Source organism: Delphinapterus leucas, chromosome 1, assembly GCF_059928025.1.
Source record: "Delphinapterus leucas isolate spDelLeu-1000000601 "Yukka" chromosome 1, BTC_Dleu_Yukka2, whole genome shotgun sequence".
Lineage (NCBI taxonomy): Eukaryota > Metazoa > Chordata > Mammalia > Artiodactyla > Monodontidae > Delphinapterus > Delphinapterus leucas.
The window spans coordinates 50,998,390-51,025,253 of NC_143129.1; the positions used below are offsets into that span (position 1 = coordinate 50,998,390).

Below are 26,864 nucleotides of genomic sequence, written 5' to 3' on the forward strand. Positions count from 1 at the left end.
CATCAGTCTCATTTAACCAGCCTCTCCCAGTCTGATCTAGGCCAGAACAGCTACTGAGTTGCCCTGAAGCATTTTCGATGACAAACAGAGTGACTTCCAGCCTGGGAACTTCCAGGAATTCCTCCCACCTAAGAATAAAACAATGCTTAAAGGGAACCCCTCAGAGATTTAGTGCTAATGGAAAAATTGCTCCAATTTGTGTGTTTGAAGTTTCCTAGAAAAGAAATCCATAGGTATACAAACCCAAAATATTTTGGAACACACACATAATTCCCAGAATTCCTAGCTTCTGTATAATTTCCCCCATTTCAAAATAAATGTCTCAACATCTCCAAAAGAAAAAAAATCAAATAAAGCTTTATTAAATGTTTTAAGAGCAAAAAAAAAAAAAGTTTTAAGAGTAAATGCTCTAAAGTATTAAGTGATTTAAGACTAAAATTCACCATTTTTTTAAGTCAAATTATTTCAAGGACTTAAATAGCATCCTAAACATATTAATACCTCTCTCTGTAACTCCCACTGGGAACCCTGTTCCTATCCAAAGAGAGCTCAGAGCTTAGAGCCCATGATACTCCCTGATGCAAACATTTTTATTAGAAACTTACAGAATGAACTGAGTCTATAGCAAAAGAGTTAAAAGAGTTTTGTTTTATTCAGTGTTAATCACTGGATGGTCTTAATATGGGTTGAATTGTGTCCTCCCTAAAATTCATACATTAAAGTCCTATCTCCCAGCACCCTGGAATGTGACCTTTTTTTTTTTTTTTTAGAAATTAGGATGTTTCAGATATAGTTAGTTAAGATGAGGTTAAGATACTGGAGTTGGGTGAGCTAATAATTCAATATGACTGGTGTCCTTATCAAAAAGGGAAAACTGACACAGCACACAGGGAGACCACCCTGTGAACATGAAGACAGAGATCTGTGCATCTACAAGCCAAGGAACAACAATGATCATGAGCAAAGCACCAGAAGCTAGGAGAGAGGCATGAAACAGATTCTCCCCTACAGCCCTCAGAAGGAAACAACCCTGCCAACTTCTTGATTTCAGCTTTCTAGCCTCCAGAACTGTGACACAATAAATTTCTGTTGTTTAAGCTACCCAGTTTGTGGGACTTTGTTATGGCAGCCCTCACAAACTAACACGGTGTTCCCTTTGCCATGCCTTCCTGGGCACATCTGCTCAATTTCACACATTTCTCAAAACAGAAGAAGGTGGCAAAAAATAACCTGTAGAAAGCTATTCTTTTTCAGGAAATTTTGTACATAATGTGAGAGTTCATATAAGCCTCAGTTGCCTCCTACATAAAATAAATTTAACATCGACCAGTTAGGTTTTTTGTGAGCCACACAATGTATCTAGTTCCGTGTCGGTCCATAGTAATGACTCAAAAAAATAAAATGGTAGCTGTTATTATTAGAAATAAAAATGATGCTACTAAGCCTGTGTCACTAAGATGTGTGAGCTGAAGTGTTCCCTCAGGAGTCCCTTCCAGCCATGCTGTCTGCAACAGATGACTTCATCAGGCTCCAACTCTCCCAGGGCCTGAACTGGTACCTTAAATTTATAGCCAAGTCTCAGACTTTGCAAACAGCATATCCTGCCCCGCTTTACATCACCATCATCTGCGATCACTGCCGCAAATGCAAATCATTCCTCTTCCCTTTTCCTATCATCCTGTTTCCTCTCTCCTGACCCATTCATTCACATCCTATTTCCTCACAAATCCTGTGGCCTTCCAAACTATCTTCTCACAGGAACTCCGCATCTAATCCCCACTTTAGCTGAAACAAGGTTCTCCATAGATGGCACCACCTCTCCTACAGCCCTCCCCAGTGGAGTCTGCTCATTCTTCAACATGCCATTTTGAGGTGTGTGCCACCTGACACCCTCTAACCTTCTTCATCATTGTCATCTCCCATCTGAAGACATCTCAATGAATCCTTATTAAATAAAAATTTGATGCCTGACTCACTGGCTTCCTCGGCATTTTAAGCTCTGTTATTATCCAGGTTACTTTAACACACATGTTCAACGCTGCAGACTCAAGTTCCTTGATTTCAATCCCACAATCTTCATTTCTACTCAAGCTGAATTCTATGATCAATCACTCTGGCCATTCTTACCAATTAATCCCAAATTCTTTGTTATACTGTCCTTCACATGCAAAATCTCAACTCTTGTCAGTCCAGCACATCCAGATTTGACTCTATGATCTGTCACTTCAGTCTCTCTCTTATCAATATTCTTCTCAACCATATCTTATTTCTTTAGCCACAACTGCTCAACGAAATCCCAGTCCTAGGTCAAACAAGTGATTAAACTCAGCAATTATACCCAGGCTGCCAAGAGCTACTGGAGAAAATCACAAAGGTAGGCAGTATTCAAGCATCACAAATTCATCTTCTGAACCACAACTCATCCTGGAAAACTGTCTCTGTGTCCACAGGTAACTTCTACCTCCAAAACTCCACCATTTTTCTACAATCCCTTACTTACCATTCTGCCACTTCCCTCCTCTCAACAAATGATCCTCCTTTCTGTTTGAGAAAAAGAGTCCATCAGACAGGAAGTCACCCAACATCCTGCATCCTCACCTACCACCTTGTCCATGACTATACCTATCAATGGTCTGCTTCTCTCCTATTACATTCAACCAAAGGTCTTCTCGTGCCAACAGCCAATCCTTCTACTTTGCATTCTATCTCCTCTTACTTCCTCAAAGTCCTGGTTTTACAAACTATCTGTTCTCCCTTTGGCATATTTTATCTCTTCTATTCTACTGACTTTTCTAGCAGTATTTAAATATTTATCCTCTCTCCCACCTTAAAAAATGTCCTTTCTCAACTCTAAATCCCAATAACTAATGATTATTGAGAATTTACTGTGTGAAAGGGATTGTGCTAAGTTTTGGACATCTAGTATTTCACTCCTCACATCAACCTTATAGAGTAGTAATACTATCCCCAATTACTGAAAGTGAAGCACAAAGAAGTTACAATCACACAACAAGTAATTGGTGGAGCCAGTCTTCCAACCCAGACATCAGACTCCAGAGCCTATGCTTTAAGCCACAATGTTATGTTTCATGACAGAACCACACTGCATTCATTAGCTCCATTTTCTTACCTGTCATTTCAGCCTCCTGATTCCACAGCTCCAATGAAACTGTCTATTTATATTTTAATCTTTTGGTTAAAAGCCTTTATTTTCAGTAACTTTATAAATGGATAGAGTTGACAACTTCTCCTGCTTTAAACTAACAACTTTAGATTTCCAAACCCTGCTCCTTCCTGTTTCTCTTCCTACTTACCTGGACTCTCCTTTGCAGAATCTTTTATGAATGTCCCTTCTATTAACTGCTTGTGTTCACCATAGTTCTTGCCTGTCTTCCTTCTTTTCTCAGCCTACATACCCTCTTTAGATGATCTCATTCATTCCGATGGCTTCAGCTATCACCTATATAAGTTTCAAGTGGAGAGGACAGTTACCTGGCACTATTCACACTAACAGTGACAGCTGGAAATGCTGAGGGGTGGAACCTGGAGACTGAGAGGCCAGCCAAACAGATTCACACAGGGAGACATTTACTTTCATAAATTTACCATCAACCAAGATCTGGCTCTCAGACTTGCAAACTCAGAAACTTTAACTTGACACTGTCAGAATACTTTAAACAACAGAGGCAGATGTATAAAACTGGTATGCCAAAATATGACTTACCAACAAGGAATATAACTGTCTGTGAATCTGAGGTATATGCCAGTCTGACCAGAGCATTCTCTCACCATAAGTAAAGTTCATGAGGTTAAATTATTTGGAGGCTGTTTGGTGAGCATGGAACCAAAACAAGGAGAGTTAATAGTATGATCCAAATATGTAATGACATCATTACATATTTATAAAGATAAACAGTCTATCACCACAGTTGGAACATTGCTCATGATGGACTAGTTATTTAAGTGTAGAATGAACTAACACTCCAAACCGCAGATAGAACTTGGCAAAAATATATATATCTGATTTAAAAATGGGCAGAGGATCTGAAGAGACATCTTTTCAAAGACATGCAGATGGTCAACAGGTAAATGAAAAGTACTCAACATCACTAATCACCAGGGAAATGCAAATCAAACCCACAATGAGATATCACTTCACACCTGTCAGAATATCTACTATCAAAAAGGCAAGAAATAAGAAGCGTTGGTGAGGATGTGGAGAAAGGGAACCTTTGTGTGCTGTTGGTGGGAATATAAATGGGTGCAGTCACCATGGAGAACAGTATGGAGGTTCCTCAAAAAATTAAAACTAGAGCTACCATATATATGATCCAGCAATCCCACTTCTGGGTATTTATCAAAAGAAAACAAAAACACCAACACAGAAAGATATATGAATCCCCATGTTCACTGCAGCATTATTTACAATAGCCAAGATATGGAAGCAACCTAAGTGTCTGTTAATGGATGAATGGAAAAAGAAAATGTGGCATGCATACACACATACACACACACACACACACAGAGGAATATTATTCAGTCATTAAAAAAATGGAAATCTTGCCATTTGCTACAACATGGATGGACCTTGAGAGTTTTATGCTAAGTGAAATAAATCAGATAGAGAAAGACAAATACAGTATGTTCTCACTTATATGTGGAGTCTAAAACAATTTTTTTAAAAACTAATGGATACAGGGCTTCCCTGGTGGCACAGTGGTTAAGAATCTGTCTGCCAATGCAGGCGACATGGCTTTGAGCCCTGGTCCGGGAAGATCCCACATGCCACAGAGCAACTAAGGCCATGCGCCACAACTACTGAGCCTGCTCTCTAGAGCCCGCAAGCCACAACTACTGAGCCCACGTGCCACAACTACTGAGCCCATGCTATTGAGCCCGCATGTCACAGCTACTGAGCCCGCCTGCCTACAGCATGTGCTCCGCAACAAGAGAAGCCACTGCAGTGAGAAGCCCACGCACAGCAACGAAGAGCAGCCCTTGCACACCACAACTAGAAAAAGCCCACGGGCAGCAATGAAGCCCCAACACAGCCAAAAATAAATAAAATAAATTAAAACAAACAAAAAAACTAATAGATACAGAGAAAAGACTGATGGTTGTCGGGGCAAGGGGTGGGGCGGGCAAAATGAGAGAAGAGGGTCAAAAGGTACAAACTTCCAATTATAAAATAAGTAAGTCATGGGATAGTAATGTAGAGCATAGTGACTACAGTCAATACTGTATTGTATATTTGAACGAGGCTAAGAGATTAAATCTTAAAAGTTCTCATCACAGAAAAAAACAGTTTCTAACATGTATGATCACAGATCTTGACTTATCGTGGTGACCATATCACAACACAGACAAATATCAAATCATTATGTTGTACACCTGAAACTAATATTATATGTCAATTATGCCACAATTTTTTTTAAAAGGAACTTGGTTGTACAATGTCTAAGTCTGTTTCTGTGACTCTTTTTTCATTGCTGACCTCTCATACTTTTGGTTGAGACTTTATTTTGGACAAGTTAATGTATAAGGAACTTATAACAAAGACTACCACCCTGAGAGTAACAGTGCATCTTAAAGCTAACTTTACATATCTTTTCTCTTTCATTGTATGCCAATTTCATATTTTAATCTACAGAAGGCAATCATATTTCCCTTTTTTCCATGTTCTAAGGGCCAAGTCCAGTCTTTTGGACTTTATTAATAGCTCAGAAATCCATATCCTTCTTCTTATGCCCAAGTCCCCTCAATTTTCCTCCCTGAATTGCTATGATGGCCTCAGATTTCATCTCTCAGCTCTCAGGACTGCCTTACTCCAATCCATCCACGACATAAAGATCTAAAATGTAAACCCAATCATGTCACTTTTCACCTACAATCCTTTCAGCCTCCCAAAAGCTTTCAGGGTGAAATCCAAACTCCTTAATATTTTTGATTAAACTGCTTTTATTCATGCACTTTCTCCAGGTAACACTTCTTCCAGAAAACCTTTGCTGACCATCACCCTCCTGAATTCGGGATCAGGGACATGCTCTCAGCTCACACAATTCCCCATGCTGTTTTCCCCACTATAAAATGTTTCACAGCATATAATACTGTTATTTCTCTTGCCTTTCTCCCCAAAGACTGTTAACTTCTTGTAAGCTATACCTCATTATCTTTGAATCAAAAGCACCTAGCACAGTCCTTGACAAACAGGGAGTTTATTACCTATAAACAGAGATAAGCAGTCATAAACATCCTTGAGAATGGTTATTGTTTGCCTGATAAGAGGCAAGCTATAAGCAAAACCAAATTCTGATTTACTATCAATCAATTAAAAGGCTGTCCTCAACCTAATAAGGAAAAAAAAAAAAAAAAACCTTCATCCTGTGGGAGTCATAGACGATTTTTCAAAATAGAAGCATCCCTAACAAACTTAACATATTTGATATATCAAAATTCGATTCCAAATGCTGGTAGCTGGTGTGATGGCTTCAAGTTTACTCCGCAGAGCTGAAGCGCTGGCCATGCAGGCCCTGACGGCCCGCAGTCCCAACGGAGTCTCCATGGTGCACTCTATGGCATCTGGAGGTGGTGCTCCTACTGATGATGAGCAGGCATCTGGGCTGGGGAGGGAGGTCGTGCCGGCTTCACACAAGGGGCTGGACCCGTACAATATGCTCGCCCCAAAGGCAGCCTCAGGTACCAAGGAAGACCCTAATTTAGTCCCCTCCATCACCAATAAGTGGATAGTGGGCTGCATCCGTGAAGAAGACAACAGTGCTGTCATCTGGTTCTGGCTGCATAAAGTCGAGGCCCAGCGATGCCCTAGCTGTGGAACCCATTACACGCTGGTGCCCCACCAGCTGGCCCACTGAGCCCCTGCACTAACTCACTCAAAATGTGATGTAAAGTTTCTTCTTTCCCATAAAAACTAGCCATTACATTGGCTCCTCCTCCCATTTAAAACAAAAAAAATTTGATTCCTACACTTGTAAGTTTTCATTGTGCAGAGCAAAACGTCTCCATATCCTCAGAAAACAACCAGTGACATGGGATCTACACTCACAGGTTAAAATAGTCTATCATCCTAGGAAACAAAGTTATCATTATCATTGTCTAACCAAAATCTCTCACTCTTAAATTTTAGTTCATTTCTTTTAGTTAGATTTCTCTTTGACTTAAAAGACCAGTCCATTTCCTCATGAAAACCCTTTTCCTGTAGGATGTGCCAGAGGCAAAGGGAGACTAATAGCTTCTTGGCTCCTTTTTCTATATATACTGAAACTGAAAACATTCAACTTGAAGTTTAGTTCATATAAATTGGTATAGGTTTTCAAGGTCTGAATGTGCAATACTTGCCTAGTAAAAATCTTTCTATTCTATTGCTCAGAAAAATATTCTAAGAGAATCTTTTCATAAAAGAAGTCCTAGAGGTTTTTTTAACACTTTGTAGGTCCTGGAGAAACATACAAAGTCACTGAGGGCTCAGAAGTTTTATTACAATGAAACTTTTAAGCGCAGAGACATGTAATGCTGCTATTTCTCCCAGTGAATCAAGTCCTTGTCACTCTGAGTCTCTTTGCAGTCCCTTATCTTTCACTATATTATGATCATTAAAACCAGGGACTTCAGTAATAATCTACCAATGCACTGATTTTATAGATAAAGAAACAAGTCTGGCAAGGTTAAACGATTTGCTTAAACGACAAGAATAAGGAAGAGAACACAAATTTGTTCCAAATTGGACATTCTTTCTACTACATCACATGGGCATTTTGTAAAATACTGGTTGAATCATTTATCAAAACTAGTTTCTATTTTGTTCTATTTTATATTTGTTCTATTAGCTTCATGAACAAAACAACCTTTCCAGTAGCTGGAAACAGCAATATAATTCCAAAGATTTCCAATTCCTCTACTCCCATTCTATTTTAAATTCTCTCCAAACAGGCTTTCACTCCCATCGTTTCTTGTTGAGACATCAATGATTTCCACGTTGCTAAATAGATTAGCCAATTCTCGGTCCTCTTCTTAACCAACCAATTAGTGCTTCTTCCTTGGAAAGCTTTCCTCTCTTGATTTCTAGTTATACTCTTCAATCTTCAGTTTCTCAGGCTACTTTGTTCTTTTATCATCATCTCTGACTGCTAAACATTGGAGTATTCCAAGGCTGAGCCCTTAGACCTTTATTAATTCTTCATTTAATCGGTCCTTTAGTGGTCCTACCTAGCCTCAGAGCCCTGATTACCATCCTATATGTGCCTCTGGATCCCAAATTTATGTATCTGACCCAGACCTGTCCCCTTGAATTCTAATCTTATATATCTAACTGCCTTTGTAATATCTCCACTTGGGTAACAAAGGCATCTCAAACTTAAACATACCCCAAAATAATAGCCTCAGTCTCCCACTCTTTCTCAAACCTACTTCATGCTTGTTCTCCATCTCAGTAAATCGCTATGCTATGCTTCTACTCACTCAAGACAAATCCTCAGGATCTCTCTTATCTTCTGTTATTTTTCTCTCACATCTAGTTCATCATTAAATCCTTTTGGTTGAATCTCCAAAATATACATAGAATCCAACTATTTCTCAAAACTTCCAACTACCAACTTTACCCAAGATATACCCAAGATATCTTCTGCACCTGGCTCTGATGACCAGGGAGACTGTGCCACTGCGTCCCACAAGACACCTGCTATATAAGGCCACTCTTTCAAGACCAGGAGACACAGCTGATATACTTCATATATAGAAACAAACACAAAGAGTTAGGCAAAAGGAGAAGACAAAGGGATACCTTCCAAATAAAAGAATGAGATAAAAATCTCAGAAAGGAACTAAACAAAACAGAGATAGCAACTTACCAGATAAATAGTTTAAAGTAAGTAATAGTCATAAATAAGCTTAACGAACTTGGAAGAAGAATGGATGAACTCAGTGAGCTTCAACAAAGCTTCAACAAAGATTGAAGGTTAAAGAGAGAATCTTAAGGTTAAAGGTTAACCTTAAGGTTAAAGGTTAGAGAGAGAATCAAAGGTTAAAGAGAGAATCTTAAAAGCAGCAAGAGAAAAACACTTAGTTACATACAAGGGAACCCCCATAAGACCATCAGCTAATTTTCAGCAGAAACTGTATAGGCCAGAAGAAACTGGCACAATATATTAAAAGTGCTGAAAGAAAAAGCTTACAACCAAGAATACTCTACCTGGTAAGGTTATCACTCATAATTGAAGGAGATATAAAGAGTTTACCATAAAAGAAAAAGCTAAAGGAGTTCATCACCACTAAACTGGCCTTACAAAAAAAAAGTATTAAAGGGGCCTCTTTAAATGAAAAGAAAAGCCCATAACCAAACCAAACCAAACCAAACCAAACCAAACCAAACAAATTATGAAACAGAAAATCTCACTGGTAAAGGCAAACATACCAAAGGTAGTGGTTCAACCACCTATAAAACTAGCATGAAGGTTAAAAGACAAAAATAGTAAAATCATTGATATCTAAAATAATCAGTTAAGCAGTACACAAAATAAAAAGATGTAAATATGACATCAAAAGCATAAAACATTGAGGGTGGGGAAGTAAAAATGTAGTGCTTTTAGAATGTACTTGAACTTAAATGACCATCAACTTAAAATAGCCTCCTATATACGTAGGTTGTTATATATGAACCTCATGGTAACGACAAACACAAAACCTATACAAAATACACAAAAAATAAAGAGAAAGAAATACAAACACAGCACTAAAAACAAGTCATCAAATCACAAGGGAAGAGAACAAAAGAAAGGAAGAGGACAACTACAAAAACAACCAGAAAACAATTAACAAAACTGCAATAATATTATTCTATGAATTATAATTATTCCTATGAATAATTATTCTAAATGTAAATGGACTAAATGCTCCAATCAAAAGACATAGGGCAGCTGAATGGATTTTAATAAAAAAAGACCTATATATACACTGCCTGCAAGAGACTCACTCACTTCAGGTCTAAAACACACATACTAAAAGTAAAGGAATGAAAAAAGACATTCCATGCAAAAAGAAACAAAAAGAATTGTTTGAGTAGCAATATGCATATCAGACAAAATAGGCTTTAAAACAAATACTAACAGGAAACAAAGAAGAGTATTATATAATGACAAAGGGATCAATCCAATAAGAGGATTATAATACTTGTAGTATGCACCCAACACAGGCATACCTAAATACATAAATATTAAGATATAAAGGGACAGATTGACAGTAATACAATAATATTAGGGGACTGAAACATACCACTTGCATCAATAAATAGATCATCCAGACAGAAAATCAATAAGAAAAAGTTGGCCTTAAATGACACATTAGACCAGATGGATATAATAGACTATTATAGAACATTCTATCCCAAAACAGCAAAATACACATTCTTTTTAAGTACACACAGAACATTCTCCAGAGGTTAGGGGTGGGACTGAAAGTTCCAATGCTCTAATCACAGGGATGAGTCTCCTGGCAATGAGCCCCCATTCTTCAGTGGGGTTCAAAGGTTACCTCATTAACATAACAGAAGATACCTTTATGGTTCTCATCACTTAGGAAATTTCAAGGGTTTTAAGAGCTCCTTGCCAGAAAAGGTGACAAAGCCCAAATATTTATTTCATATTACAAATCACAATATCACATATGTTCACACAGAAAAATGCACACAAATGTTTATATTAATAGAAGCATTATTCATACTAGCCAGAAAGTGGAAACAACCCAAATATACATCATAGATTAAAAGATAAACAAAATGTGGTATATCTATAAAATGGAATATTATTTGGCCATAAAAATTAATAAAGTACTGATTTATGCTACAACATGGATGAACCTTAAAAACATTATGCTAAAGTTAAAGAAGCCAGTCAAAAAAGACCACATATTATACGATTCATATGATTCCATTCATATGAAAGTCCAGAAGAGGAAAATCCACAGAGACAAGAAGTAAATTAGTAGTTGCTTAAGGCTGGGAGGAGGATGATATGTGGCGGCGGAGGGGAGGGGTAGAGGACTGATAACTAAAAGGCACAGGGCTTCTCTGTGCAGTGAGGAAAATGTTCCAAACTTGACTGAGGTGATGGTTGCATGTATATATCTCTGAATATACTATAAACCACAGAATTGTACATTTTAAATGAATGATTGTATGGTAAGGGAATTATATCTCAATAAAGCTGTTAAAAATGAATGCATTAAATGTGATTCTAGAAGTGAAAAACCCATCTTAAGCAGAGGTAGCATCAAAAAGTTGACTTGGCTTGCCATGACCCTGGTCCTCTCTGGTACTTCCTCCTACCATGGGTTATGTTGTTGCCCCTCTAACAATAGCTTCCTACATACACATTTTCTGAATGATTTTATCACCTCCTTGTCAACTTGTTAGACTTATTGCTCTTGTATGTCTGTATTTTCCATGTATTTTCATTTTTACCCCCACCTGAAAACACACACCTTGCTCCAAACCATAACGCAGAGGTCCAAACAATCATCTGTAAAGGCTTGAAGGTCTTTGTCAAATGCCTGAGACTACAGCCCAGATCTTACCCATTATTTCATCTAGCTAAATGCAAAAGCAGATGTCAAAGGATTTTGAAAAGCTATAAGTAGTCGAGGTGATTCATATAATTATATTAAATTACACACATCTTTTCTTTGCCTGTCAGTTGTGTCAGGGACTGTGAAAAACCACCACATGTAAAACAGTCGTAAAACGTTACAGTTGGACATGACCTTAGCGATGTTCAGATTCAATTCTGCCATTTTATATTTGAGATAACAGATACAAAAAGGTAGATAGACTTCTCTAATGTCACTCAGTAAGCCAGCAAAACTCCATTCAAGGCCCTTTCTGTCCACTGGTGAGCACAAGCTGATAACCAACCAGAAGTACAAGGGAATCAGAAACTCGTGATGACTGTACACACACACAAACAGAAAACGACACACAAAGATAATATTACAATCCACTACAGTCAGTAGACTTAATTAAAGGTTATTAGTATGTTTTATTTCCCTCTTTATCTTCAAAAACACTTTGGTCTTAGCCTCTCTACTTTGAATCACAATGGAACTAGAATTAATCATTTTTGCTGAATTATACATACAATTAATTTTATGGAACCAATTTAAGTTAATCATTTTCTCATATTATTTAACTCAAAATAGCTATAATTTCTTAGCCATTTGTAATTAGCATACCACCTTTCCCTACTTTAAATCATGATTGCCAAAGTATAGGAAAGTCAACTACAACAAACTTCCCCATTTGGTAACAACTGGAAGGCGGCACACTACAATACAATTTATTACAATAATTTTTCAGATCGTATCAAAATATCATGGTGATCTAGTTTCCATTTATGACTAGAGGCAATTTTTGTGTTCTGCTTACAGCAACATCATTTCATAACAGTTTTTTGGAGGAAAGCAAATTGTGGTGTGAGAGAAAAGATTTTTTACTTTTTTTTAGCCTATTTCAGATTTATCCCTATAGAAGAAACATATTTAGCCTATTCCAAAATAGCAAAAGTCTTGGACCACATCACAATTGGCATCTTGACATTTAATAAATTAAAACATTATAACACATGAGGTATCTCATGGAGGCAGCTAACACAGTAAATGATCGTTCAATTCTTCATTCAAATATAAAGAACATATCAAGTTTGATCAACGTAGAAATTACTAAGATATATGCATATCCCGGAAGAGTAGGATAGGTTATGGTTTTCATCACTTAAAGAACAACAACAAACAAAAATCCCAGAGTTCTATTTCCCTCTAAATTCCTCCCCCTGCCAATTTTTTTAATAGCTGAAACCTGCCACATTTAATACCCAGCAATGATTTGAACTCATATATGCTTGTCAAATGCACGAGGAAAGAATCTGAGATTCTCAGTATCAAACTCTCATTGTGAAGAGGTTGTGTCAAGGTCTTCCAGTGAAGAGACAGATTTCATTAGAAATGTGGGAGAACAATGGGGGAGGACTTTTAAGAAACCACTGCTTTATTTCTTCAACTGGGCAGCCACTTGTGCTAATGAAACTCAGGTGGATGTTATAGACAGCCAACCCCAGGGCTCCCCAGGCAGTGCTACCCTCAGCAATGACAATGAAGGCTCCTATGAGCCTCACAGAAAGGTGCCACTTTAAAGAGAAACAAAAAAGTAAAGAGGATCAAATTCCAGTGGAGCAGCTGAAACCCATGGCTTTAGGGCAAAAAATAAAGTGACTGTGCTTCAACTACCTTTAAAGAGCACCGCCATACCAAATTTCAAGCATTTCTACTGGATGAGACATGGACATAACATTTATTACCATCTGTGAACCTAACTAAGGATGATCTGGTGCAAAGAATTTGAATAGATTCAATTAAGAAATGAATGGCTTCTTATTTTCATCTCTTCAGTTCATTAGTAATCATTGCTTAACAAGCTTCCTTGTGTCTCACACTACAGGTTTTTCTCCCCCCTACTTGAGAGTTATCTTGAGTACGCTCTCAAGCTGGATGTTAGCTCTTAAAGTATTGCTGCTGAATACCCATGTCCCAATCTGCCTTAATTAAACACTTTAGTTCTAAAATTTTTAAGTTAATTAACTGCTCTTGATGTCGTTGCTCTGGTTCTGATTTTCATAATTCCACATTTCCAGGTTTGGGTACCACCGTACAATCACCCTAAACAAGCCACCTCCATGGCTGAGACTTTAGGTATCAGAAAGCAAACCCAGATACAGGCGAGCAATTCTTTGTTACAACTGTATTCAGCTACACATTTTTTAAAAATTGTTCTGAAAGTCACACAAAATTTCACAGCATAAGAAACAATGTAATCATAAGGAATAACAAAGAATAAATATTTCCCTTACCTGGATCATGGAAAGGCACCAAAGCAAAGTTGAAAAGAGGTCTCTTAGGTCTTTTCAAAGACGTCTCCAAAATTTTGGAAGCCCCCTCGATAACCTGAACTAAATCATCATACATGGAACCCGTCACATCAAACACAAAAGCCAACGTGGAGGCCCCCTCGGGAATTTCCTCAGCCCTGATCTCTGACTGGGGTCTTGCTTCCTGAGCCTGGGAAGTATAAAGAAGAGTGAACAGGAATACTGTGCGGACAATGTCCCAGGAAATCATTTTGTCTTTCTTTCCTTTTTTTTTTTTTTTTTCCTGAGCGCCTAAGCACTGTGCTGAGTCCTCCTCAACAACAGGCAGCGGGTTTCTTCTCGGGGCAATTCATTCGACTCCCGAAACCTCTTTGAACTCGCAAAAAACTGGGCGCTGAGAATCAGATGGGGACAAGCACCAAACCCGAAACCCTGCAGGGGCCGGGCGGGCAGAGATGCGGCAGCTTTTGTCCAGACGCAGCCTCCTCCGGGACAGCCGAGTGCCCGCGGCCCGGGCGGCGTGTGGCTGAGTGCGGGCGGCGCGCCCGGCCCATGCCCCGGGGGCCGTTCCGAGCCAGCGGCGCCGCACAGAGTCCGCTGCCCTTGCCGCCGCCGCCGCCGCCGCCGTCGCCGCCGTTGCCGCCGCCGCGCCGCTCTCCGCCGGGCCAGCCGTCGCGGCTCCCAACTTTCCACTGCGCGCCTCCAGCCCGGGAGCTGGGAGGGGAAGGGAAGCCGGGCTCGGCCTCGCCTCCTGATTGGCCGGTGGACGCCCCCCCCTCCTTTGCTCTTGGGCGCCCCCACCTCCTGGAGGACGACTTCTCTCCACTGATTCTCGGGTCAATTCAGTACCTGGGAAGCGCTCCCAGTATCCCCTCCGCACCCGCCCTCGTTGTTTCTCACTTCCCAAACCCCAAGGTAAACAATGGCTTTCAAGAATGTGTGGCAAGAACCCGAACCGAGGGACACCACGCTAACCAGCACTAAGGGAATTGTATTTTTCTACGATGCACAACGCTGCTTCAGACACCTCTATCATAATACCCCTCCCCCACCAAGAAGCCAAGACCTCCCCCCCTCCCCAGCCCAGCCTCCCGCTCTCAGCCCGCAACTCAGCCCAGCCGGGAGGGGGAGCTGGAAAGTTCTCCCGGCTGGGCTGAAGCCACATTCTCACTCTTTGATCTCCTCAGGGACTGTAGAGCTTTGGGGAAGGGAGGGAGGACAGAGCTGGATGGGCCAGAAGCGGGAGGAAGGGGAAAAGGGCTGTTGAGGGAAATGAGAGAAAGACAGCTGGAACTGGGTAGTCACTGATTGTAGTTAGGAAAGATGGTAGAAGGGAAAGCAGCTGGATGTGGAATACAGGGTGGCAGCTCAGTGCAAAGGATGAAGAGGGAGAGGGAAAGGAAGGGGGTGCGGGGGGAGGGGGAGAGAGATCATACTGAAGAGAAGAGTTAATTTTTTTTAATTTCACTATCAAGATTCATATTTGCTAAGCAATATGAACCCTCCCCTCAGCATAATGAGGCAGAATAATATCCTCATTTCACACTTCCTTCCATAGAACACCCATGTGCCAAGTCTCAGCCAAAGATCCATTGAAAAGGTGTGTTCCCTTCTATGCCATTTTCTTGCTGATAAGTAAGGAAACCTCGCCCTGTAAAACATTACAAAGTTTTTCCGTGTTGTAATTATTATACACATTTTGGTACTAATAACAGAGATAAGGGGGACAAAGAAAGTCAACCATGAGCTAAGGATTCCTTGCCTCTTTTTAATAAAAACATATTCACATCCTGCAAAAGGAGCTGTGGTCTGGATCCTGGCATTTAAAGAAGGGCCAGCAGGCATCTTGATCTGAGTTGGAATGTGTTAGACCACCCATCCAACACGGAGGTCGCCTGAGGAAGAGCCAGCTCCCCTGAGCCTTTTATAGTCTGCAACTGTCTTCTCTTTCAGACCCAGGGACTCTGGACCCTGAGTTTATGATACCTATAAGTCACGTCATTTAGAGGAAGCAGCCTGGCCATTTGGAATGAGTGGGAATATGAGAGGAAAGGGGGAACGTTCTTCCTTTCTAAATAGTATTTAGGAAACGCTATTTGAGTAACCTACTCCTTTGTTTATCTAAAAGGGATTGCATTCTAAATCCTGGAGATTTCACTGAGACCTGAGCTGTTCCAGGTGTTCAAGGGAGGTGGTAGAGCCTGGTGATTAAGGCTTCTGGGTCAGATAATCTGCATTCAACACCCAGCTGTGACACTTAATAACTGTGTATCTTCAGCAAGTTACCTATTTCTTTATGCCTTCATTGATTCAGCTGTAAATGGAAATAATGACGGTACCTACCTAATAAGGATTCAATTATCTATCTTGGTAATTGTTCCGTGCATACTTGAAAAGAATGTTATTTGGTGGAATGCTCCATAAATGTCAATGAGGTCAAGTTTCATAGTGTTGCTAGAACATTCTGTATCCTTACTGATTTCTGCCTTCTTGTTCTATCAGTTATTGTGAGTGGAACTGAAATCTATAATTGTGGATTTGTCTATTTCTTCTTGTAGTTCTATGAGGTTTTGCTTCATGCATTTTGAAGCCTGTAATTAGAGGCATAAACACTTAGGATTATTATGTCCTCTTGACTGACATTTTTATCATTATGAAGTTACATTCATTATCCCTGGTAATATTATTTGCTGTGGAATATGCTTTGTCTGATATTAATATAGCATTCGAGCTTTCTTTTGATTAGCGTTAACATGATATATCATTTTCCATCCCGTCACTTTTAAGCTATTTGTGTGTTTATATTAAAGTGTGCTTCTTGAAGTCGCCTTACAATTAGGTCTAGCTTTTTTCATGCAAACAATCTCAGCCTTTTATTGGGCTATTAGACTATTTACATTCAATGTGATTATGGATATGGTTGGGTTGAAATGTACCATCTAGCTATTTGTTTTCTTTATGTCCCATCTCTTCTTTGTTTCTTTTTTCCTGTTTTTCTGACTTCTTTTAGGTGTACTGAATATTTTTTATGATTCCATTGTATATTTATTCCTAGCTTATCAGCTATAACTCTTATTTTATTTGTGGTTGCTATAGTGTTTATAGTATATATCTTTATCACAGTCTTCCTTCAAGTAATATTATACCACTTAACCTCAGAATAATATACTTCCATTACTTTCCTCCCAACCTTTTTGGTTAGTCATCCATTTTATTTTACATTGCTGTATTTTAAACCCCACACTATATTAATGTAATTTTTAAAGTAGTCAATTATCTTTTTAAAAGATTTAATTAATTCTAAAATTAATATATTTACCCAGGTAGTTACCATTTCTGATGCTGTTCATCTCTTTGTGTAAACCCAGGTTTTCATCTGATGTCATTTTCCTTCTCTCTGAAGGATTTGCTTTCATACTTCCTGTAGTGCAGTTCTGCTGGTGATGAGTTCTTTCACTTTTGTGTGTTCAAAAAATTCTTTATTTCACCTTTGTTTCTGAAAGTTTTTGGGTTTTGTTTAGTTTGGGCTTTGGGGTTGTTTGTTTGTTTGTTTTGTTGGATAGAGGATTCTAGGTTGGCAGGTTTTCATCTTCCTTTCAGTACCTTAAAGATGTCACTCCACTGTCTTCTTGCTTGCATTGCTTCCAGTTGAGAAATGTCTCTCATATTTATTTTTGTCCTTTTATATGAACCACATCTTTTTGTCTCTTGATGCTTTTAATAGTTTTCTCATTATCACTGATTTTGAACCATTTGATTATGGTGTGCCTTGATGTGGTTCCCCTCATATTTCTTGTGCTTGCAGATTGTCAAGATTCTTGCATCTGTAAGTGTATGGTTTTCATCAAATTTGGACATTTTTGGCCATTATTTCTTCAAATATATTTACCTCCTTTCCTTTGCAGACCCCAATTCACACATATGAGGCCACTTCAAATTGTTGCATAGTAAACTGATGCTCTGCTCAGTTTTTTAAATTAGTATTTTCTTTTCTCATTGTGTTTCATTTTTTGATAGTTTTCATAGTTATTTCTTCAAGTTCACTAATCTTTTCTTCTCCACTGTTTATTCTGCCAATTGTCCCATCCAGTGTACTTTACATCTCAGACATTGCAGTTTTTATCTCTAGAATTTCTATTTGGATCTCTTTTTTTTTTTTAAATATCTCCCATATCTCATTTTAAGTGCATGAATATCTAGAAGACAGTTATAATAACTTTTTATGTCCTTGACTGGTAATTCTGATATCTGTACCAGTTCTATTACAGCTTCAATTAATCAGTGTTTCTCCTTATTATAGGTTATATTTTCTTGCTTCCTTTCAGGCTTCATATTCTTTGATTGGATGTCAGACATTATGAATTTTGCCTTTACATTATGAATTTATACTAGATATTTTTGTATTTTTATAAATATTCTTGAGCTCTGTCCTGGGACAGAGTAAAGTTATTTGGAAAGAGTTTGATCCTTTTGAGACTCACTTTTAAAATTTATTAGGTCAAACCAAAACAGTATTCAGTCTAGAACGAACTCCCCGTTGCTGGGAAAAAACCCTTCTGAGTACTCTACCCAATGCTCTTTGAATCATGAGGTTTTCCAATCCGGCAGGTGGGGACAGACCTATCCCCATCCCTGTGTGAGTGTGGGCACTGTCACCTTTATTCCTTCAAGTGGCTCTTTCCTCACATGCACATGCTGGTCAGTACTCAGCTGAATATACAAGGGGGACCCCCTCCACCTTGGTTCCACCTCCACACACCATGGCCTGTAAAATCTCTCTGAAGATGGTAAACTGGGACAGTTATAGGACTTGCTTCATTTGTTTCCCATCTCTGTGGAATCATTGTCCTTTTTTGCCTGAGAGTAAAATGAAAAACATGCTTACAATGCACTTGGCACAATAAATACTCAGTAAAGTTTGGTATTATTATTACCATTATATTTATTTGAAGTTACAGCATTGAAAGTTTGAAGCTATGTGTATATGCACTGAGGACACAATGCTTCGGAAGGGACAGATAACTAGGGAGGCTTTTTGTTTATTTATAGAAGATCTTTTGTAGCTTCACTAACATCCTGAAATTTAAGTGGGTGGTAACACTTAAGAACTTAATGTTTAAGGTCCGGAAGTTACCATGACAGGGAAAGACGGGTGACAAAGAAAAGGAATATTTAATGTCTCAAAAGGCGTTTCTACTTACATATGTATATATGTAGAAATACACATTAACTTCCGTAATCCCAGTGCATCTCTCCACTTCAGTCTCATATAATTGATAACTGTATGATTTGGAACACGTGAGAGACATACATGGGCTCTCCCACTCCTTTTCAATAAAATTTGATCTTTGTTGAAATGCAGATCTCTGGGGACAGAGTAGCCCTGTGGACAGACATCTTATTTACACTTTAAAATAAATGAGTCCCTGAAAGTAGATTTTGGCAGGCAGTCAGCTGAGAACACCAAGAATGTAAAATGGGAGAAAGTAATTGGGTTAGGAAGAGGGCATGGCCCAGGACAGGGGTAGGAAGGGTTGGGCAAAAAAGACGGTGACACTTAAGTCAAAGTACTGCCCAGAAATAACAATATATCCCAGCCTTTTTCCTGCTTGTGTTATTAAAAACAGTCTCTATGATGTTGGAAGGAACACTAGTTTATGAATCTAGTCTCTTCAGCCACTAATTGTTTCAGTTCTGTCACTCACAGCAGGTCATACTAAACAATTTCTAAAATTTGTTCCAGCTGTAACATTCTCTGATGGTCTTAGCTGAAGTTCCCCAGAAAGCAGAGCCAGAAATGAAGGGCTGGGGTGTGATTCCAGGGTGCAGGCATGAGGGATAAGGGGAATGAAGCAGCAGAGAAGGGGGAGACAGTATAAAAGTGCATTATCAAGTTGGCCTCTGCTGTGAGCTACTAGTTACTGTGTCCTGTGGAACTGACTGAAAACCCTTATGTTAGGTGCCTCAAGACTGTGAAGGCGAAAGAGCAGTGAATGAGGTAAAAGGGCAAAGTACCTACTATCGGCAAGCATCCTCATTGGTCAAAGGCTTACCCCATCAGGCTAAAAGCACCCCAAACTTTTGGGTCCCACTTATATGGGTGCTGATCTGGTTTCCTTGGCATCCTGCCCCAAGGCGTAAATAGAAAAGCCCAGGACAGAGACAAGAGAGGCACACGAGACACCTGAGACAAGATGCTCAAGATGCTGTCGGGTTGCACCTGCGTGAAGTTGGTTGGAGCTTGATTATATCCTGAGGACAAGAAAAGACACTGAAGGAATGTAAGCTGAAGAGCAAGAAGATTAATACTTCAGCAAAATCAGACAATGAGTGGAATAAGGGAAGTAAGTTGGGGAAAAAGACAAAAATAGGAGTAGGCTGCAGTAATAATATTAACAACATCCTTCATCTAGCAAAACTGAGACTTGGCAAGTTTGTGCAGTTTGCCTAAGGTCATTACTAGTGAGCAGCAGGATCAGGATTTGGACCCAGGCAAGCTGATTCCCAAGCCCATGCTCTTCACTGCTTTGCACTGCTGCCCTCAGGCTCCAAGTTACAAACTAAAATAATAGCAATGGATAAGACAAGGAGAAACTGTTAATACGTTAGGAGTTTGGGATTAACATATACACACTACTATATATAAAATAGATAATCAACAAGGACCTACTGTATAGCGCAGGGAGCTCTACTCAATATTCTATAATAACTAAATGGGAAAAGAATCTGAAAAAGAATAGATATATGTATAACTGAACCACTTTGCTGTATACCTGAAACTAACACAACATTGTAAATCAACTATACTCCAATATAAAATAAACTTTTTTAAATGTCATTGCTTTTTAATATATTGACTTTGTATACTACCATCTTGTTGAATTTGTTATTAGTTTAATAAGATGTGGTTTTTCAGACAGATTCTTAGGACTTCCTATATATATGATTATGTTGTTTGCAAATAAAGACAGTTTTACTTTTCAAAAAAAATTATCAAAAGTATGTGGTAGGGACTTCCCTGGTGGCACAGTGGTTAAGAATCCGCCTGCCAATGCAAGGGACAGGGCTCGAGCCCTGGTCCGGGAAGATCCCACAGGCCGCGGAGCAATGAAGCCCGTGCACCACAACTACTGAGCCTGCGCTCTAGAGGCTGCGAGCCACAACTACTGAGCCTGCGAGCCACAACTACTGAGCCTGCGCACCTAGAGCCCATGCTCCTCAACAAGAGAAGCCACCACAATGAGAAGCCCGCGCACTGCAAATGAAGAGTAGCCCCCGCTCGCCGCAACTAGAGAAAGCCTGTGTGCAGCAATGAAGACCCAACGTAGCCAAAAATAAATTAATTAATTAAAAAAAAAAAAGCATGTGGTAATTTTCTATTGCTTTTTATAAAAGATCTGCATAGGTAATTCCAAACAAGCACAAGTCAGAAACACCCTTTAAATTCTCTATGGACAGAGACAAGGATGAGAGGAAACAGTAAGTTTAATGGTAGCTGATACCTATCCTTCCTTGGTCTACCCTAGACACTATCCTAGATAACCTCCAGGATGTCCTAGAAGATCCTAGGAGGTAGGGAATAGGGGTAGAGAAGGGAGTAGCTCCTCTTGGAAATTAATACACAATGCAGGCTTTGCAGTGACATGTAGTAGTTTACAGAACATCTCCAGTTTCATGCTAACAACACCAAATTAGCTCTCAAAAGTCTCGTTACGTAGATTCTCATCTTTGTTATATTTTAGGGGGAGAATATGAAAAGGTGATGTGTTTTAAAAAGTAGTCTAGCACATTTACAGCAACGTCAACACTAAAATCTTCTCTTCATTTCAGTTTTCTCCCTTGAAATTCTTTGACCTGCCCTCGAGAAGATCAGACACTGCTCAGTGGTTAAGTATTTCAAGAAATCACCTAATTGGAAGCATTTATCACACTAGGCCTGATAAAGCCTAGCTCAGAAAAACATTGCCTTAAAAGAGTGAGTTCTCAAGACGATTGCTGTAGTGTGTCCATACACTGCTTTATTGTAAAATGCCTCCTGCAAATCACTAGATGGTTTGACATTATCCTCAGTGATCTTTCCTAAAATGTCTAGTTCTCTATGTAATGAGGCCCAGGATTATTTTATGTTTACTTAGCACATTTCTACAGGGTAAGTAATGTGCTATTACAACTAAATTAAAAGTAGAGTACTTCTATACCGACCATAATGGTTGTACTTGGCACCGCTATGAAACTTAAAAAAAAATAAAAGTTTGATTATTTTTTCTTGTCTCCCTTAAGAAGGCAATAAAAGGACAGAAAGCCATCATGTTGTAACTGGAAAATTAATCACATCAAATATTCTCTTATACTAATCAAGTTATAAGTCAGGAATTGGCTTATATAAAACAGATGTCTACATTCTTATTCTCCTTTGGTACGAATGTCGAGAGAAGAAAGAACAGAATAACTCTGTCATAGTGTGCTTTGGAGAATGGAACACTCTAACTTTTTTAATGGAGCCACAAAGCCTGTGGTCAGCCAAGGAGACAGCCAGAAGAGGGAAAAGCACGGGGGCCAAGTCTTATATTCCTTATATAGGCAAAACTCCTGTTGTTTGTAATGGAATGGGAAGTACGCTGCCTGAGGAAGAAAGAACACGTGTCATCCAAAGGGAGCCCCACTTTTGGCTCAGCCGCTGCCCTAGCTCTCTAGGACTCATGATTCTGGTTTGCATTTCAATTGTGAGCTCTTCATAAGGACCACAGCTACCCACCCCCTCCTAAAATAAAGACCAAGAGACCTACAAGCTATCCTCAGACTACTTGGGGGGAAGTTTTGAAAGCTTAAGTGAATGCTTAATGGAGAAGAGAGGCTTGAACAAAGAATGCCTCAGCTTCCCTTTCTGAAAAGAATGGAAGAAATTAACATTTAACTTCAATGACCTCTCTCCAGATGTCTTCTCAAACCTCCATCCTCTTTCACAGGTGGATGCTGTCCCCGTAAAGTCAGGGCAATATTCACACACCCAGTCTTTTCCGCTCCTTTATCCCAATTCAAATGCTGGAAAAGATTTTAGAGATCATTTTTCGACTCCAGGGCCTTCAGTTTACAGAGAGAAAACTGAGTCCCAGACAGTGACTTGTCCAAGGTCTTACTAAATTTTGAAGTAAGGCTGGAAGTATATTTTGGACCTGTAATTATCACTTTTCTATCTCACCAAATGTACTAGCTAATATTTATTGAGGACTTACCAGGCACTATTTTAACTACTTTTTATGTATGAACACAGTTAATCATCTTCAATTCTCATTCCAAAACCGTGAGGTAGCTAACATAATGATCCCCATTTCACAGAAGAGGAAATTGAAGATGAAATTCACACAAAGAGGTTAGGTCATCTGACCTGGTTCTCACAGCTCATCCTTCTCTTCACTTTTATTCTCTTCCTTTTGCCTTCAGTCCACATTTTCCCTATTATTTTACAGTAAAATTGAAAATTTTAATAATCAAACTTTGAAGTATATAATTACTTTATAGTATATTTCAAAGTTTTATTAATAATATAATAAACATACTATATTGGCCTTTTCAGAGGAAAAAAAAAAGATACTACAGTCTTAATTTCTTTTGCTTTGTCTATTATCCACGAAGCAGTCTTTGTCTTTGAAGGAGCTTTTCCTACCCCTAAGTCTACTTTTGAGCTTTCTCCCTCATGATTTATCAATTCAAACTAATTTTATATTTTTCCCATGATGCCATGAACTCCTTGAGAATAAGGGCTGTATTTGAGTCAATTTTATAAACACATTGTGCCCAACATGCAGTAGGAATTCAATAATGTTTCTTTAATGAATTGCTATATTCATAATGATTAATAATAATGACAGCAGTAATAATAACCACTGCCATTTAAGGGGTAATTTAACCATGTTCCTGGCACATAGGTAAAATGAATACATTCAATATTCACAATAATCTTGTAAGATAAATATTTCTTTTTTCTGTTTTTTAACATCTCTATTGGAGTATAATTACTTTACAATGGTGTGTTAGTTTCTGCTTTATAACAAAGTGAATCAGTTATACATATACATATGTCCCCATATCTCTTCCCTCTTGCGTCTCCCTCCCTCCCACCCTCCCTATCCCACCCCTCTAGGTGGTCACAAAGCACTGAGCTGATCTCCCTGTGCTATGTGGCTGCTTCCCACTAGCTATCTATTTTACGTTTGGTAGTGTATATATGTCCATGCCACTCTCTCGCTTTGTCACAGCTTACCCTTCCCCCTCCTCATATCCTCAAGTCCATTCTCTAGTAGGTCTGTGTCTTCATTCCCATCTTACCCCTAGGTTCTTCATGACCTTTTTTTTTCCCTTAGATTCCATATATATGTGTTAGCATACGGTATTTGTTTTTCTCTTTCTGACTTACTTCACTCTGTATGACAGACTCTAGGTCCATCCACCTCACTACAGATATCTCAATTTCGTTTCTTTTTATGGCTGAGTAATATTCCATTGTATATACGTGCCACATCTTCTTTATCCATTCATCCGATGATGGACATTTAGGTTGTTTCCATCTCCTGGCTATTGTAAATAAAGCTGCTATGAACATTTTGGTACATGACTCTTTTTGAATTATGGTTTTCTCAGGGTATATGCCCAGTAGTGAGATTGCTGGGTCGTATGGTAATTCTATTTTTAGTTTTTTAAGGAACCTCCATACTGTTCTCCATAGTGGCTGTATCAATTTACATTCCCACCAACAGTGCAAGAGGGTTCCCTTTTCTCCACACCCCCTTCAGCATTAAGATAAATATTTCTATAACCATTTCAGAGATGATCAAACTAAACTAAGAATGGCAAGCAATTTGCCCAAGATCACATTGGTTGTACATGGTACAGATAGGAGTTAAACCCCGATCTTTTAGGACTCTTTCCAATACACTCCATTACCACCATGCAAAATAATTTCATTATTAGCCTGAACCTGACATTTCTAGGAAAAATAAGTGTTCTGCAGAGAAAGTTATTCATTTTAAGGCCAAAATACTTATTTAATTCATCTTGCTTACGTGAATCTATCTTTACTTAACTCTAGATACCTAATCAAAGAGTTGTAGAAGTGAGGACAATTTAGCAGGATGTAGCTTTGGAGAAAAAAAAAGGAATAGTATGAAGCTGTGAATATTTTATTTAGCTACTTATCTGTTTATTAGAAACATCCATAAAACATCTATTTTTATGGAAAGGGAAAGATCAATGTTCTAATATGGATTTACCTGATACTGAAAGAATATGAAAAGGTATTAGAGTACAGTTCAGATGGTAGATATAACCCATTTTCTGTTTTCACTTTTATTCTAACTATGATATATTTTTAGGGATGAAACATCCTTTCTTCTCTTCTTGCAGACCTCCCTTCCATGTCTCCAAAATAGGGATTTTCCTAGGCTAAGGCTTTGATTATGGATGTAAAGAGTCCTAGAATTCAGGGAGGAAAAGAGCTATGAAAATCAGAAAACACCTACTATTTTAGACAGCTGGGAATCTGTCCTAATTTCAAACAGAGGAAGAAATTGTAACTTCTTATCTTACATTCTGACATTCAGTAACTCTCTTTATCAGAATATTTCTCCTTACATTTCTTCTAATATAAGTTAAGCCTCTTTCTTCTTGTTCTGTTTTCAGAAGTACTACAGCTGGTCACAGCCTTCCAAATATTTTTTTCTCTCTGTAAAGTCATGAAAGCATAAAGGTGTTGGCTTCAATAATAATTACCCAGATCCAGGTTTTCTGCCTTTACTTTTTTTTAATACCTTAATCCTATTCAAATCATATTAATCAAAATATGATAAATAATTCCAGGTTCCTCTGAAGAAATAAGGAAATATATCATAAGAATTAATCTTCTTTCTTTCCTTTTTATTTCCAGCCTACACTTAGTTTAAAATCAATATTTTTTTTTGAAAAGTTTTAATTAAAAGCAAGGCTAGAGTGATACTGTGGTGACAGATTAGAGTTGGAGACATCAAAATGAATCAAAGTTTGACTTCATACAGATGCAGATAGATACATATAAAAATATTTATAGAGATGTGTATATACACACATGTATCTCACACAGGTGTTAATATACACACATGCATTTCCTTGCTCTGTCAGCTGAGAAGACCTAAAAGCAATGATACACCAATAGCAATGAACACACTTAGTGCCTAAATCTTGGTTTCTAGTGGCAATTTCCAGTAAAAGGAACCAGAGCTCCTTGGAGAAATGGCTGATTCTAAGGCTGGAACAGGAAATATATAAGATGAACTTAGAGCATCTTATTGGGCCATAAATGAAGGCAATGCAAGACAAAACAAAAAAGGTACACACACACACACACACACACACACACACACAAATAGGATATGTCAGAGGGACACAGAAGCCAACTGAAAAAACTCCCAGTGTCTAAGCTGGAACAATTTGAACAACAAAACATAATATTAAATTATAACCCAAAGTATAAAATAAATATCCTTCAGTCTAGAAGGATACAAATGATTGGATAAATAAATAAATAAGGGGTTCTTCTCCCATGCAGAAGAATTCCAAATAATGTATGTAGAAACGCCAGCCTCAAGGAGATGGAAGATAAATACCCACCCCTTAAATGTGGTAACTTGCTCCTCAAAAATAAAGAAAGGGGGAAAATAATTTTACAGAGGAGAAATCTAGCCAACATTAACTCCACCAGGTGATCAAGGTTAATTAACATCAACAATGATAAATCATGTTGACAGCATGTATTCTTGATATGACGTGATGAGAATAGCATCTGTCATTTTCCTTCCAAGAATCCCCCCAAGACTTCTTGTTATAGACTAGAGAAGTCTAATGTGCAATTTGGTATCCTGGATGGGATCCTGGAACAAACAAGGAGCATTAGGTAAAAAACCTAGCAAA

General features: G+C 38.6%; 1 protein-coding gene and 1 pseudogene across 1 annotated transcript in view; one reads left to right on the forward strand and one right to left on the reverse strand.

Annotated features, from left to right (window-relative positions):
• The window catches only part of HMCN1 (hemicentin 1), a 528,232-nt gene extending 509,506 nt beyond the window's left edge, over positions 1 to 18,726 (reverse strand). Inside the window, exon 1 of the mRNA XM_022593376.3 lies at positions 13,908 to 18,726. Within this exon, the coding sequence (XP_022449084.2) occupies positions 13,908 to 14,175 (268 nt within the window). The 5' untranslated portion in view covers positions 14,176 to 18,726. The remainder of the gene's footprint in view (positions 1 to 13,907) is intronic.
• LOC111184666 (cytochrome c oxidase subunit 5B, mitochondrial pseudogene) lies at positions 6,381 to 6,933 on the forward strand (annotated as a pseudogene).
• Positions 18,727 to 26,864: the final 8,138 nt, after the last annotated feature.